The sequence below is a fragment of the Xyrauchen texanus genome, chromosome 46, assembly GCF_025860055.1.
Source record: "Xyrauchen texanus isolate HMW12.3.18 chromosome 46, RBS_HiC_50CHRs, whole genome shotgun sequence".
NCBI lineage: Eukaryota > Metazoa > Chordata > Actinopteri > Cypriniformes > Catostomidae > Xyrauchen > Xyrauchen texanus.
The window spans coordinates 27,519,876-27,536,170 of NC_068321.1; the positions used below are offsets into that span (position 1 = coordinate 27,519,876).

Consider the following 16,295-nt stretch of genomic DNA (forward strand, 5'->3'; position numbering starts at 1 on the left):
TACAGTCTTGACTAACATAAAATAGGAATTGTTTGAAAGCTCAGAAGCTGTTATTTCCAATGCATGTAGACATTATGACCAAAACTGAACAAGTGCTTTGAAATATGCAGATAAATCAGAAGTGTTCCTTTTTGATCATTTATTAAAAATGTGCATTTTAACGTATAACTTCATGAAATAAATGGAACATAAAATCTCACATATGATTATTTAGAGTCTGTGATTATCTTTCAATCGAGTCCACACACAAGATAATCAGATGTATAGATCATTAGATAATCCACATGAACCACAATGTTACATATATTCCACCAGGAGATGGCGCCAAATACACGACACAGACTCAATGATGACTCAAATGGCACAGAATGAAACTCAGGGTGCATCTCATTCAGCTCCCTAGTTCAGTAGTCAGGGCGCTGACCAGGGAGTCAGCCATTTCTAGGGCTGTCTAAATTGCTAAATCGTTCCAGTACACTGTAACCTTCACTCCCTAAAACATCCCACAATGCACCGTAATAACCTGAGCAAAGATGCTCCCTTACCGGAAATGGTATTCATGTCTTTAGCCTCCTCGTTAGCGCACCCGCCTCCCATGCCAGAGACGCCCGTTGAAGTACTGCTCAGAGTGGGTTGAGTAGGGCTGGTTACAGTGGTGCAGTGACCCGGATGGGAGTGAGGTTTAGGGGGCGAGTGTAACGGGAGCCAGCTGGTAGGTATCTGTGTAGTATGTAAACATCACTCCCCTGACCTCAAAAGGCACACTAGCGACTGACGCTAGAGGCTGTAGCCTTTAGCTTCCAGCATTAGCACTGAAATATATAATGTCAAATCAGAATAATAATAAAAAAGTGATTTTTCAGCAGTTTCTTAGGCTGAGAGTCTCAGAATATATCAGAATCTATAAAAAAAATGGCCATTTTGTTTTTTACAATAATACCAAACCCTTGACCCTCCTTGTTTATTTATGTATTTATTTTTTGTTGAGTCATCAGCTTTTAATTATGGGTATGCCACTGAAACAGGAAATCTTTAAAAAGACCTTCAGACTTTAAAAGGTTAACTTTAAATCTTGGATTCACAATGTTTGGAAATATTATAATTACTTTAGCTGTGCTGCTTATTAAATTCAGTGCAGTAAGGTTAATTGGACACATTAGATGACACATTCACATTAAAAACGTAACAATCCCAGTCTTAAAATTACACTTTGATCTCAAACAATATAATTATAGATTACTCGAAATAAAATTACAGTTGTGGATTAGCCTTTATGACTACAACTTCATACCATTGCAAATGAAATGCGATTTGTAGGAAACTGTTGTGCTCTAAACAAAACAAAAGAAAAACGCAACATAACAACAACGACCATTATAATAAATTAAAGTCTCTAAAATAAAACTAAAATGAAAATAAAGCGTAAATAGTTCGTGTTCATAATCGCGCATGCGCACTGGCGGTGGGAGGGCTGACGCGTCAGAGTCATTTGACGTCACCGCTGCTCTGCTTCCTTCTTCCGGGATTGCTAGTCTTCAAACACCATCCGCCGAGTGAAAAATAATGTCTCATCAAACGGGTATTCAGGGTAAGAACTGAGTTATTTACATGATTTATACATCAGAACGTGTTTTCGGAGAGTGCACGAGCGCAGTCGGACTCACTTAGCGCCGAGTTTCGTTTAGAAAACGAATACAAATTATTATAAACATTATCTGCCGCACTGATTTCAATGGGATCTCGTCTTAATCACTATAAATCATCATCATCATGCGTTGAATTGATATTGTTTTAATGGACTGAGCTGTTTCGGTGTTGTGTATGCATGTTTTACTCTCACGAGCGCACGGGCAACGCCTTCCACGCGCGCCGCTCACGCGCCAGACTGCATGCATCCCTTAATATAATAATGAGTTCATGTCAGCACATGCATTATAAATGCATCCTTGTGTATAACATACTAAGTGTCTGTGCGTTCATGTAGGATATGTAACACTGGGTGGATGCATGTTTGTGACGTCATCAAACTAGCCATACCTGCACATTTTACATTATAGAGTGTCCTCACATGAAAAGTATGTATTGTGATCATATTGAGAGCATGTGCATGTATGTAATATACTCCTACTTAGTGCACAGACATGAACAGCACATAGCATGCATTATTAATTGTGTACAAAGTAACTATGCTTATCTATAATGTATCATAAAACTCAATGCATGTATTATAAATGAATGCATTGAACAAGGATGGAAAAAACAGTGCACTGTTGGTTTGTAGCATGACATTTTAACGTGTGTGTGTGTGTGTGTGTTTGGTCTCTGGTCTTCTAGCTGCTGGAGAAGTGAAGGATGTTTTCGCCAATGCCAGAAATGGAGATTACAGACTTCTGAAGATCATCATTGAAAATGGTACGGCTGCGATCCTACTGGAACCGTTTACAAGCTAAAGAGCAAAATTATAATTTTTAACCATTAGTCGACTGTTGCGGGGTTTAGGAAGGAAATTAAATAAATGCACACTTATTTTACAAACAAATGTGTCTCTAAAACACAAAACAAAAAGTATTATTAATTCTCAATGATTGGTTTTGAAGTGTACGCTGCGGGGAAGCAAACGGACACGGTTATCGGACAGTAATCTCAAAATGGCCAAATGTCGGTCAATCAATTGGCGAGTCTTAACATGCAAATATCTGTACCGCTAAAGATCGTTTAAAAGGACTTGCATACTAGTGTCACATACTGTCACATGTTTCCAGAGGAGCTGGTTTTAGGCCTCACTAAACCAGTGTGTCGCAGCTGGGAGGAAGACTACGATTCCCTTCTACTTCCTGTTCTGGAAAAAGAACTGCCCTGCTACATCCTGTTCCGCCTTGACTCCAAAAACAGTCAGGGACATGAGTGGATCTTCATCGCCTGGTCACCTGACAATTCACCAGTAAGCACACACACACACACACACACACACACACACACACACACACACAGTCAACTTTATGAGTTTGATTAACGTTGAAGTATATTTAAGTGCAGCAGAAGTGTGTCGCAACACCATTTCTGTAAAGTTCTTCATTGGTATATATGTTTAATAATGAACTCATTTCTGTCTATACCGGGTTTATGAGTCATTAAATGGTTCTCAACGCTTCGTTAGAGGTTCTTTAGATCAGTCTTTTGGTTTCTAGGTTCTTAAAAACACCATCAATTCTTTGTGTGAAAGGCAGAACTGAACATGTTACAACACGTCAAAGATTTCACACATGAATGTCGAGTGATCTGTGGTTGTGTGTTCGAGTGATAAACACTGATCTAGAATCAGCTGATTCTCTCATCTGGTGGGAAATTCTGAGTGATGTTAAACAGGTGACATCATCGAGATACAGAGGCTTATATGTTTGTTGTAAACATTTATGTCGTCGTCTTCCATCATAAAGTGTTTCTTCAACTTTGGGCACTTTTAGCGCTGTGGACTTCCTCTTTAAAAACCTGTGAAATCTCGTTAAAAACCTGTGAAATCTCGTTAAAACTTTTTTCACACACTTTCTAGTTTAATGAATTTGCCTGCTAACAATGTCCAACAGTGTATGTATATGACGCTTCTGGAAATAACCGTTTTAACCTATCTCAAATCAAATGACGGGAGGATAATTTCAAAGCTAATATTTAATGTGTTCTAAATACATGCAATTAAATACAATTTTCATGCTTTTTTGCATAATTTGACAAAAGTACAGCTTGACTGGAAATGATGCCCATAAAAGATGAGGGTTAAGTGTTTAGTATCATTGTATTGGAAACTTAATTATATTGATACATTCTTAGACTCTCGGCCTAAGAAACTGCTGAAAAATCACGAAAAAATTTGCCATTTATTTTTCTTATTTAACATTATATATCTCTGGGGGTAAATAAGGTGTGTCAGAAAAACTGCTTTTGTTTTGTTCACGTTAATGTCAACTGTATCCGAGAATAGTTTTGTGTTGATACGACAAAGCGATCAAAAGTTATAACATTACAAACATAATGTATCATAGTGTCCAAAAACATCTCCAAACAAATAAAAGATAATAATTGTACATAAGAACTAATTACACATGCAAACACAACAATGACTAAAGGTTTGCATAGCATGCACACATGATTTTAGTCACGAGATTTCACAGAATGAGTTTCATTCTGTGTCATTTGAGTCATCATTGAGTCTGTGTCGTGTATTTGGCGCCATCTCCTGGTGGCCATATGTAACATTGTGCTTCATGTGGATTATCTAATGATCTATACATCTGATTATCTTGTGTGTGGACTCGATTGAAAGATAATCACAGACTCTAAATAACCATATGTGAGATTTTATGTTCTGCTTATTTTTTCTGAAGTTATAAGTGAAAACACGGCATATAAGCAACATTAGCATAATAGTCAAAGACATATATTTAGCTGTTACTTGCTATATTTTTATCTGTGTGTAAAAGTTTCCAACAACATATGACACATTAATATTTGATCAGTTTGATGTTTCTACTGATTGCAATAATATGGACGGTGCAATTATTATTATTACATATTTTTTATATAAATTATCAAATCGGACACTTCTGATTTATCTGAAAATTTGAAAGCACTTGTTCAGTTTTGGTCATAATATCTACATGCATTATAAAGTACAGCTTCTGAGCTTTCAATCGACACACATTTTGTGTTGGTCAAGTTTGTAGTTATTAATTTTATTGGTGATTGAACTTTATTAGGAGCAACATTTTTGGTGTGGTGGACATGACACTTCAACTGTGGGACAGTTGTAATTTCTGAAAAATAAATGAAGACCTGGTGAAGCTCGTTTTTAATGTGACCATGTAACAAAAATAAAAAATGTCAATCTGTTTGTTTTTATAAAAATAATAAAACACCCCATTATGAGTTATTGATAACCGTGGCTCTCGTGTCGTCCGGCCAACACTCGGTGAGAATGTTTGCACATGTTTTTTTAACTCTTATTTGTTTTCTCCACAGGTGCGGCCTAAAATGCTTTACGCAGCCACCAGATCCACACTGAAGAAGGAGTTTGGACTCGCACACATTAAGGATGAGATTTTTGGCACTGTTAAGGTTCATACAAACATATAATTATCATGCTTTTTACTCCAAACTGTTCTCTTGAATGGCAGAGATTGATCTTTGTACTGTAGTGAATGAAGTCTTTGTGTGTGTCAGGATGATGTTTCTCTAAGCGGTTATAAGAAACATGTCACCTCACAGTCCGCTCCTGTACCACTGACTGCAGCTGAGGAGGAACTACGGCAGATTAAACTCAGTGAGGTAACCATTTTTGAGCTACTATCAAACATAGTCTTGGATCTTTTGACTGATCCTGAGGCATCACTGTAGAGTGTCATGTGATATTGAGTGGGAATCATTAGCTCTGAAGTCATGACCATATACAGACATGCAGTGAAACACACTGGTAGGCCCCACCCTTAAAACTGGCCAATCAGAGAGAGAGACACAGTGAAAACAGGAAGTAGAGGTTTCATTTTCCTTAAATAGCCGTCTGCATTTATGAGTGAAAGAGACCAATATAGCATGATTAATCTGATATCAGTTCATTTATTTATTGGAAAGCAGAAATACAAAGACTAAAATAAACATTTATTTTACTTCCTTGAATTTATTTTTTATGATGGGAGAATTTTGTCATTTCAGTTTTTTTATGAATCACTATTATTGTCTCCTGATCCACTGAAATGAACCTCTCTCTGTCTCTCTCACTGCAGGTTCACACAGATATCAATGTGAACACTACGAAGCAAACTCTTCAGGGAGTAGCGTTCCCTTTGGACGGAGAGGCCTTCGCTGCATTACAGCAGTTCAAAGACAAGAAACTGAACTACGTCCAGCTTGTGAGAATTCAGAGTTTCTACGTTCATGGAAAACCTGGAAATATCAGGGAATGACCAAAAAAAAATTTGTGGTTTCCAGGCAAATTTCTACAGAGCTCTTTAAAGGAGCTCTTTTATTCTTTTTCTTAAATAGTATTGCAAGGGAACGCAAAATTATTGTGAGGGAACCCAAACAAACTATTTGTTGGGAACGCAAACCATCATGAGGGAACGCAAACCGTTGCAAGGGAACAGAAACCAATGTGAGGAAATGCATACTATTGTGAGCGAACGCAAACTATTTGTAGGGAACACAAATTATTTCGAAGGAACGCAAACTGTTGCTAGGGAATGCAAACCGTGGTGAGGGACCGCAAACTATTTGTTGGGAACACAAACCATTGCGAGGGAACGCAAACCATTGCGAGGGAACAGAAACCAATGTGAGGAAACACAAACAATTGCGACGGGACAGAAGCCATTGCGAGGGAACGCAAACTATGGTGAGGGAACGCAAACTATTTGTACGGAACAGAAACCAATGCGAGGGAACACAAACCTTATTGCATGAGACCGCAAACCTTATTGCAAGGGAATGCAAAACTATTGGGAAGTACGGTAACGATCGCAATGAAATGCAAACAAACTGTTTATTGGGAACACAAACCGGTGTGAGGAAACAGAAACTATTGCGAGGGAACGCAAACTGTTGCGAAGGAACAGAAACCATCACGAGGGAATGCAAACCGTTGCGAGGGAACAAACCAATGTGAGGAAACGCAAACAATTGCGAAGGGACGCAAACTATTTGTAGGGAACACAAATGATTTCGAAGGAACGCAAACTGTTGCTAGGGAATGCAAACTTCGGTGAGGGAACGCAAACTATTTGTAGGGAACAGAAACCAATGCGAGGGAACGCAAAACTATTGCGAAGTAACCGAAACAATCGCGAGAAAATGCAAACAAACTATTTGTACGGAACAGAAACCAATGCGAGGAAACGCAAAACTATTGGGAGGAAACACAAATTCTCTGTAATATCCGTGCAGTGATATTTAAAAAAATCCTTATCCTGTAATCTCGAAAAACTGGAAAAGTCTTGGAAATTCATTGATTGGAAAATACTGAATATCTGAGAACGGTCTGAGGTCTTTATACCAGAGGCTTCTCCATTTTTCCTCATGCATGTCTGTTGTTTCTTGATAGAGCATTAATTTTGAGGAGGAGTTGATTATGTTGTCAAACACGGATGCCACAGAAATGAAAGATTTACCCAAGAGAATTCCTAAAGACGCGGCGCGATATCACTTCTTCCTCTACAAACACTCACACGAGGGCGACTACCTGGAGTCTATAGGTACAAACATCAGCAAACAGATGTTTCTATACATTTACAACATGTGCATACTAGTTTTTCAAATGATATCCACTAATTCACCGATGTACTCTCGGCTGTTTGTTTCAGTGTTTATTTACTCCATGCCGGGTTACAGCTGTGGAATCAAAGAGCGGATGTTGTACTCCAGCTGTAAGAATCCGCTGTTGGAGATGGTGGAGAGCAAACTGCACATGGAGGTCGAGAAGAAGGTCAGATCTTTTTGTGACGTTTCATATTTACTAAATTTGACAACTTCATCTGGTGACATTCATCAGTTTGGTGTAACTATTAGGACTAAATGTCAGACAGGAAGTATGGCTGACCATGGATCATTTGGTATCAATGTACATGGACAATAGGCTTATTTTTTCCAAATAAGCATTTTATTATATCATTTGACCACTAGGGGGCGCTGTGCTGAAATTATATGTCAATATGCTAAAACATTGCAAAGATACAGCCATGAGTTTTGTCATGAATGTCTCTAAATGATACGTTTAAAATTTTAAGCAAACCGGACATACGTTTAGGAGGAGTTACAAAAAAACCTAAAAAGTAGTTTTTTTGGAAATTTCAAAATGGCTGAAAATCTAGTGGGTGGAGCTTCAAAACAGTGCGTCCCATTGGGGCTCGGAATGAGCCAAGTAATCAGATGAATAAATGGTTTCTAGGACTTACGGTTCAAAAGGTATAGGCTGAAACGTGTGCTCAACTTTGAACAGTTGGTGGCGCTAGAGGGAGTGAGTTAGAGACCCTAAATTTGGGTCAGTTACATTTGAGAGTGTCCTCTATTAGTGTGCCAAATTTCACAACCTTTCCCCAAAGGCTTCTATAGGCTTCCAGAGACTTAAGGAGCATAAGAAGAACACAAACGGATCAAACCTTCAGTGTTTGGCCACTAATGACCCGTCTAAAATCAAAATCTCACTGTCACTTCTTTTCTAGACTGTTTACAAGGTTACTAAATGTAAGTACTGGAATACCAGGAAAACAAGCTTTTTTTTTTTGTTGAAAAGTGCTTGAAAATGAACATTACCTCCGTGTAATGTGTGTCCATCAAAAACAAGATCCAATCACTCCACTTTCATTAAATAATGTGTCTTAATTTCCTTTATACTTAACGGTCAGTTGCTGATCAAAATGTAAAAAGAAACATTCATTTTACTCACACGTCACATGGCGACTCTCGTTAATGTGCGCTTAACCAAAGCACTGAACTGCCGGCGTTCTTAAAGAGACAGTACCACTTTAACGCTTGTTATACAATGTTAATTCACTGTAAATATTTGAAGTCTGTCAAACTCTCATTCATTAATTTCATTACTGTAATATTATTTTAATGACAAAGATTGTGGCATGTAGAACTCTCTGATTAAAGTTTACCATGTTTTTACTCTTCAGATGGAGATCGATAATGGCGATGAGCTGACAGCTGACTTCCTGTACGATGAGGTTCACCCAAAGCAACACGCGCACAAGCAGGCGTTCGCTAAACCCCGCGGCCCGCAAGGCAGGAAGGGCGAACGCAGAATCACGCGGCGACCCGGAGAGGGCGACGACGCCGGCGACGATTAACTGATCATCAACAAACAAAATCAAAGAGGCCACGTCTGTACGCAACAAAACTGTCGAACGTTTATTTTTCATAAAGCACCCTCATGAACTATGCACGCTATGACACGAACGCGCCTGTTTTCTCGATTTCTGTGGTTCGTGTAAACGTAATGAACGTAATTGTTGAGTTACCATAAAACCAACCCCCCCAAAAAAAGGTCACCATTCATAAATCTGCCATCATAATAGCATCAATAATGCATAACTTCAATTGAAACTTTAATTAAAATTAACAATACACATCATGATTGTCAAACATGCAAAATATTTACAGCAATGTCACACGTTCTTTAAACAATGAAAAGCCGAACTTGTGTGCAATTATGATCAATGTCAACGTATATAATTCAGAAACGCTTTTGTGACTTTTAACTGTGCCAAATTCACAGCATGTTAACGAGATGTTAAGACTCGTAGTGACTGCTGAAACTGTTACTGCTCCACGAACGCCCCCCATTCCTGAATGATCGCCATTCCTCTTTGTTATGTTGTATGGAAGGATATTAAGGACTATTTTCAGTAAATCTTTAGTGGAAAGTTTAAATAATGTACACAAACGCACAGCGGCAGGTGCAATAAAACGTAGTCGATTGTAACTGGCGTCACTAACGATTACAAACGCGCCCCACAGTATAAACTCCCACCCCCAAAACTATTGACGGCATCGGAAATGCGAGTGCAAAGGGAAATGCGAATCCATTTGAATTTCGGAGGCTCCTTACGGGACGCAGAGAAAGTGAAATGGCAAACGGGGTAATTAATATTGCTTTTGCGATCAATTTTAAGACATGCAATCGCAAATGGACTTTGCCTTTCCAATTGAAATTTGGGCAACTACATTTGTGCGAATGAAAACGGTAATACGCAATTGCATTTGGATTATGTCCCAGAAATAACGTTTTTCAACGTTTGGAGAATAGTTGAAAATCCTAACATAGTATTGTTTATTTGTCTAGTTTTATCGAACACGAGGGAAATCTTAAATTACATCTGACGAATCGCAAATGTCTATTTCCATTTTAACGCTGTCCTTTTTTACGGCATAAATAAAATTCACGTTTTTTGATAAGATTGTGCCAAGATGTTAATTTTTCTATGCAAGTGCTGTTCATTCGGTAACCGTTGTCTCGTCTCTTGTTTTGCGGTGTTTCTCTGTGAGTTGTATTTCCCCGGCAGTGACAATTCCATTACGATGGAGCACGTACAGATCGCAAGTGAATTTTTAGGATGAATTTGAGACCGTTGCTAAAAAGGGAAGACGGAAATATGTGAATTTAAATATATCACCAAATATGGGGTCAAGGGTCAAAACGAACAGGTCACATTGAATATTCCTCGTCTACTGATGGTCATTTTTCTGGCAAACACTGTTTTACATCTGGACTGTGACATCAACTGCTCTTGAGTTTCATATGTAGCTGTATGTGATATCACGTGTACAGATAATAATCCTCTCCGTACAACTTATGTTTTTTAAATAAAATATTTAAACAATTCAAAGGATTGTTCTTTATTATGGAATGCTGGTGAGGTTCACAGAAAATCCAGGATCATGTTAACCGATCTTTAAATTAAAGCACTTTGTGGCTAAAATTCTGCAGGAGTATATGTAAGAATATACATTAGAAATGTAGATTTGTTGTGGATTTACCGCGAGCATCTCTTATCCAGAGCTCTGGGAATGTTTATGAAAACGATCCTCCAACTCGGATACAAACTTGCAATTTAAACCAAATAAAAGAGGAAAATGTGTAAACACACCGGTGACCAAACGTTTGAAATAATGTACAGATTTTGCAGTTTCGGAAGAAAATTGGTACGTTAAGTCAACAAAGTGGCATTCAGGACATTACTGATGTAAATAAAAGCACCATCACTGTTTGAGTCCTACAGTCATTTCTGATCATATCTATACAGCAGTCATCACTCCAACATCTTATGCTTGAGTAATCATCCTAAATTGTTCATTTGATACCAGAAAATCACTCGCCATTATATCAAACACAGTTGAAAGATATTTGGTTCATGAAATGAAGCTGAACGTTGTCTTTGTTTGTTTTTGAGTTGCGCAGTATGCAATAGACTGGCATGTCTTAAGGTCAATATTAGGGCAAAAGTGGCCAAAAAGAAACATTTTACTGTCAATAATTGTTTTGAGGAATGAAGGTGATACAATGCTTGAAATTGCCAAAAAACTGGATTGTCCAAAAATAGACATTACAATATGGTCATTTTATATATATATATATATATACACATGCATAAATAAACCAATTTTAATTGGTTTTCCAGATACATTTTTATTTTATGCATTTGGCAGATGCTTTTATCCAAAGTGACTTACAGTGCACTTATTACAGGGACAATCCCCCCGGAGCAACCTGGAGTTAAGTGCCTTACTCAAGGACACAATGGTGGTGACTGTGGGGATCAAACCAGCAACCTTCTGAGTACCAATGTATTATACAGAGCCCTTATTACAGGGACAATCCCCCCGGAACAACCTGGAGTTGTCTTACTCAAGGACACAATGGTGGTGACTGTGGGGATCAAACCAGCAACCTTCTGAGTACCAATGTATTATACAGAGCCCTTATTACAGGGACAATCCCCCCAGAGCAACCTGGAGTTAAGTGTCTTACTCAAGGACACAATGGTGGTGACTGTGGGGATCAAACCAGCAACCTTCTGAGTACCAATGTATTATACAGAGCACTTATTACAGGGACAATCCCCCCGGAGCAACCTGGAGTTAAGTGTCTTACTCAAGGACACAATGGTGGTGCCTGTGGGGATCAAACCAGCAACCTTCTGATTACCAGTTATGTGCTTTAGCCCACTACGCCACCACCACTCTTTTACGTTTTACTATATCGTGATGTATATCTTTATTGTGATATAGAATTATTCATATCATGATTGAATATTTTGGTCATATTGCCCGCCCCTATGTAAGTCTATGGGATTTTTTTGGTTTTGCTCGTCCGCTGTGCAAAAACGTCACCTCCAAACGGTTCAATCAAGACATCGTACGCTATTCCAGAACAGTCTGAAGGTTTGTACCAAATCTGATGGACATAGCTTGAAAGCTCTAAGAGGAGTTAGTGTTAGAAATGTTGGTCCCGGTTTAGGGATTTTGAAAAACCCAAAACAAAGTTTGTCGCACAAGAGTATTTTTGTTTTGTCGAGACAAAATAATAAGCACAAAAATATATGGCAAACTATTTTAATTGGATTACAAGCATGAATTAATGAAACGGTGTTTTACAGATTTATATATTATAGTTAGAATTGACATTTCGTTTGACGCAATGCATTCTGGGACTGTTCTCCATTTAGGATTCGTGTAATACTGCCTTCGAAATTGGCCAAAAGAAGGTATAAGCATTAGAAGGAAGCATAGTGTTGCTGCAGTTTCATGTCTCATTCTAAGGTGCCTTAAAATACTGTCTAGATAGGGAGGTCAATAGATTTTTGGAACATTCAATCTCTAGAACGACTTAAAAACTCAAAAAACACCAAATGAGGGAGAAAAATCTGTTTTATCTCCTCAGTGTTTGAATCAAGTGTGCCACACAAGCCCTCAAAAGTGAAGCCAAAACGTCTCGATCGCCCCCCGGTGGCTGGTCCTAGTATAGGTCATAAACCCCGCCTCCCCATGTTATTCAACGGGACGTGAGACCAACTAAACAATTCAATTACACTTCACATATCTTTTTTCCAAAGATAGTTTCTGTCATTTACTGTCGTTTCTATCACGTTGATGTCATTTCAAGTGTTTGTTTTCAAAATAAGTTTGTTTTTAGTTATTTGATGCTATAAAAACGCTGCTGTGACATCATGATTGACAGCTGTGATTGACAGGTTATCTGAGCGAAGTAGTCACTGAAGCACCAACTGACTTTTTTTCGGGATCTTGATTGGAGATTGGAGCTTTAAATGTAATATCTAAATTTCTATAATTAATTATTTCACACCGTCAAAAGTGCAGGGGCGTGTCCTTGCTATTGATTCAGCGAGAGTGAGGGCGGGGCCTTGATTTCGCGGCTTTACTTCCTGCTCATATCGGGACACTGGCGGCTTCAGTTCGCACCAATGGAAAAGAGCGAAGGGGCGTCGTCCATCTTTTTTTACAGTCTATGGTTTGAATCTCTTGATCTTGAGGTCTTCTGGAGAGCCATCGTCCAACCAAAACATCTTAATTGAAACTTGATACATGTAACCAATAAGTGTTGCAAGACATTTTAAAATGTTCTTAATTAATATTCGCAGCCAACTGTCATTCAAAAGCCCATTTCAAATCACAACTGACACCATTTATTTTCTTAATGAAAAATAATGTCACAACTAGCCTTTTTATTTATTTTTTAATCCGTCAAATACAATCAATAAATCAGCCACAAATATAAAATATATAAAATTAGTTTACAATAAGTAATCAGACGACACAGTAGGGGACTACAGCAATCCATTGGCTGTTACTGGCATGCCATGGTGCTCAACTCATGTTATATTTATTTTATTCACCAGATGGCAGCAACATGCCTCCAATATATGCCACATTCTCTTAGTCGCTTCAGTTTCAACTTATAGAAGTGTCTGTTCAGAATAAAAAAAAAAAACTAAATATCTCAAAAATATGCTTATTTGTGTTTTCAAATTAATGGTCAAATTTAAATAAGATCAAAATAGCATAAAATCACAACGGAAATGCATACTTTTATTGTTCTTCAGGGAAGAAATGGTATCATCATCATCATCATAAAAAAAAAAAGGGTTACACATGTGACCCTCCTGAACAAAAATGATGGCGAATATCAAAGGAAGATGCCATTTTTCAATGCTATAGGAGGGTTAAAGTCTGATTTGTTCAGGTTTTTCATGGCTACATGTGGGTCACCCACGATTTGACGCCAGCCCCCAGTAGACGCCCTCCTTCTGAAAGCTGATTGTCCCAATTCCCCGTGATTCCGTCATCTTCAATGAGTGAATATGCAGAAACCTGTTTAGGACAGTGGCGGAGCTGGGGGGGCGGGGGTGGCAATGGACCCCATTGTCCACCCCACTCGCAATTGCTGTTTTAGTCCATTTTTGGCTGCATGGGCCGGGAGCGTTCTAAAGAGTGGACTGAATTGCCTTGAAAGGGACTTTGCCCAGAAGTCTTCACCCGTAGATATTGTCCCGTGAGAGGCTCCGTAGAGAATTGATCTAGCACGACTCTCGCCCTCTCTATATTTAATTTAATTTACGATGATTCTTAATAATTAATTTCTTATTTAAACTGTGTATTTTCAATCGACATCATTAACTATTAAACTATATATACTATATAAACTATACTATATATATATCACAATGCAAATGTTGTAAGTGTCATTAATCAAGCGTAAATTGTTGTTCAGACTCTTATAAACGCCGTTGTCAGCGGACACCTGTTACTTTTCTTAGTGCTGTGTCAAAAAGGACCAATCACTCGACGCTGACTATCAGACCTGGACTCCAGTCAGGTCTCCTTAGCAATCAAATTGGCCCGGTTGCCAGGGAGGGTAGAGTCACATGGGGTAACCAAATTGGTCTGGTTGCTAGGGAGGGTAGAGTCACATGGGGTAACCAAATTGGTCCGGTTGCTAGGGAGGGTAGAGTCACATGGGGTAACCAAATTGGTTCGGTTGCTAGGGAGGGTAGAGTTACATGGGGTAACCAAATTGGCCCGGTTGCTTGGGAGGGTAGAGTCACATGGGGTAACCAAATTGGTCCGGTTGCTAGGGAGGGTAGAGTCACATGGGGTAACCAAATTGGTTCGGTTGCTAGGGAGGGTAGAGTTACATGGGGTAACCAAATTGGGCCGGTTGCTAGGGAGGGTAGAGTCACATGGGGTAACCTCCTCGTGGTCACTATAATGTGGTTCTCGCTCTCGGTGGGGCGTGTGGCGAGTTGTGCGTGGATGCCGCGGAGAATAGCGTGAAGCCTCCACACGCACTACGTCTCCATGGTAACGCGCTCAACGAGCCACGTGATAAGATGCACGGATTGATGGTCTCAGACGCGGAGACAACTGAGATTCGTCCTCCGCCACCCGGATTGAGGCGAGTCACTACACCACTTGGAGCACATTGGGATTTGGGCGTTACAAATTGGGAGAAAATGAGAAACCCCCTCCCCCCAAAAAGTCTTTGTTTTCAACAAACTTCGAGATAAACCATGAAAGGAGAGCAAAAATGATCGTCATCCCTGAAGGTAAAATCGTTTGCCGAAATTTCTCTCGCGCCCTTTTCGTTGTCTTCAACCTGGATGCCTGTTTTAAGTGTCACACACAATTACGCCCCTTACAAAAAAATCTAAACTAGCCACAAATTTCCAGCAAATTTGCCACTCTTTATTTTCACATGCAAATGCGCTTGTGATTCGCCGCTAATGTTTTCCAGAACTTTCCAGATCTTCTCCGCTAGTGGTGAAACTCCGGCAAACCTTTGGCAGCAATGGGCAATGTACCGCAAAGCTCATCTGAATGTGAAAATGATCAGTTGTGCCATGAACTCTCGATTTTAGTAATGGCGATAACAGTTCCAGACCATCACAAGCCGGACTGTTGGCTTTAATACCGAGAGGTTTGCAGTGCCCAGCTGGTTTAGCGCATTAGAGGAAGTGTTATACACATCTGTCATTATGGGTTATGCACGTTTAATGTACACACACCTCCAGAGGGGTTACGGCTCGTTTATATCTTTAAACAAATAATTGCATGGCCGCATCTGCACAGAAAAGTACGTTCATTAATCATGTTAGCAGTGTGAAAGAAACGGCGCTGACGGGAAGCTGGATGGAGACGAGACTCCAGGTGCATCTGTGATGTATTTGTTTCCTTTCTGTAAAATGTAAAGCTGAACACCTGGAATGGATTTCATGAATGTTGATTCTTTGGGAGTGTTTGACAAACACTATATAGTAAAGATCCAACAGTCACAAGAATACCATGGTGAAACCAGAGTGATTTTTATACCTGGATTTGAAGTGTGTATTTTTATTGATTGTTTACATTATTAATATTCAAATAGTAAACACACATCAACCTCCAAACCAGCTGTAGTGCCCGCTCCAGCAGACAGGGGCAGCAGTGAGCTTCAGAAGAAGAGGGCGTACCAAGGCTGCGTCCTAAATCACATACTTACTGTTTGGGACAGCATACCATGACATCAGCCGAAAAGGAGAGCGCCTCACATGTCCCGTTGTTTGACCTCTGACCCTGACATTTCATAGTCTCATAGAGTTTGCGTTTGATAAGATGTAAGAAAGAGAAGGTCAATGTTAAAATCTAGTGAAACCGTATTAAGAGCTTATTAAGGGGCCACACTGACTGTGCTCAATGTATAGAGTGATCTCCGCAGACTGCTCTTAAATCAGGGGTAAAGGGCAGCGTCTCAG

The 16,295-nt window shown here is 39.3% G+C and overlaps 1 protein-coding gene across 1 annotated transcript; it reads left to right on the forward strand.

The window, feature by feature from the left end:
• Positions 1 to 1,477: 1,477 nt before the first annotated feature.
• Positions 1,478 to 10,372, forward strand: LOC127638184 (twinfilin-1-like). The gene is made up of 9 exons (XM_052119607.1): positions 1,478 to 1,588; positions 2,335 to 2,412; positions 2,763 to 2,941; positions 5,014 to 5,109; positions 5,215 to 5,319; positions 5,775 to 5,900; positions 7,088 to 7,238; positions 7,347 to 7,468; positions 8,661 to 10,372. The coding sequence occupies exons 1-9, from the start codon at positions 1,564 to 1,566 to the stop codon at positions 8,832 to 8,834; spliced, it is 1,056 nt and encodes a 351-aa protein (XP_051975567.1). The 5' UTR covers positions 1,478 to 1,563; the 3' UTR covers positions 8,835 to 10,372.
• Positions 10,373 to 16,295: the final 5,923 nt, after the last annotated feature.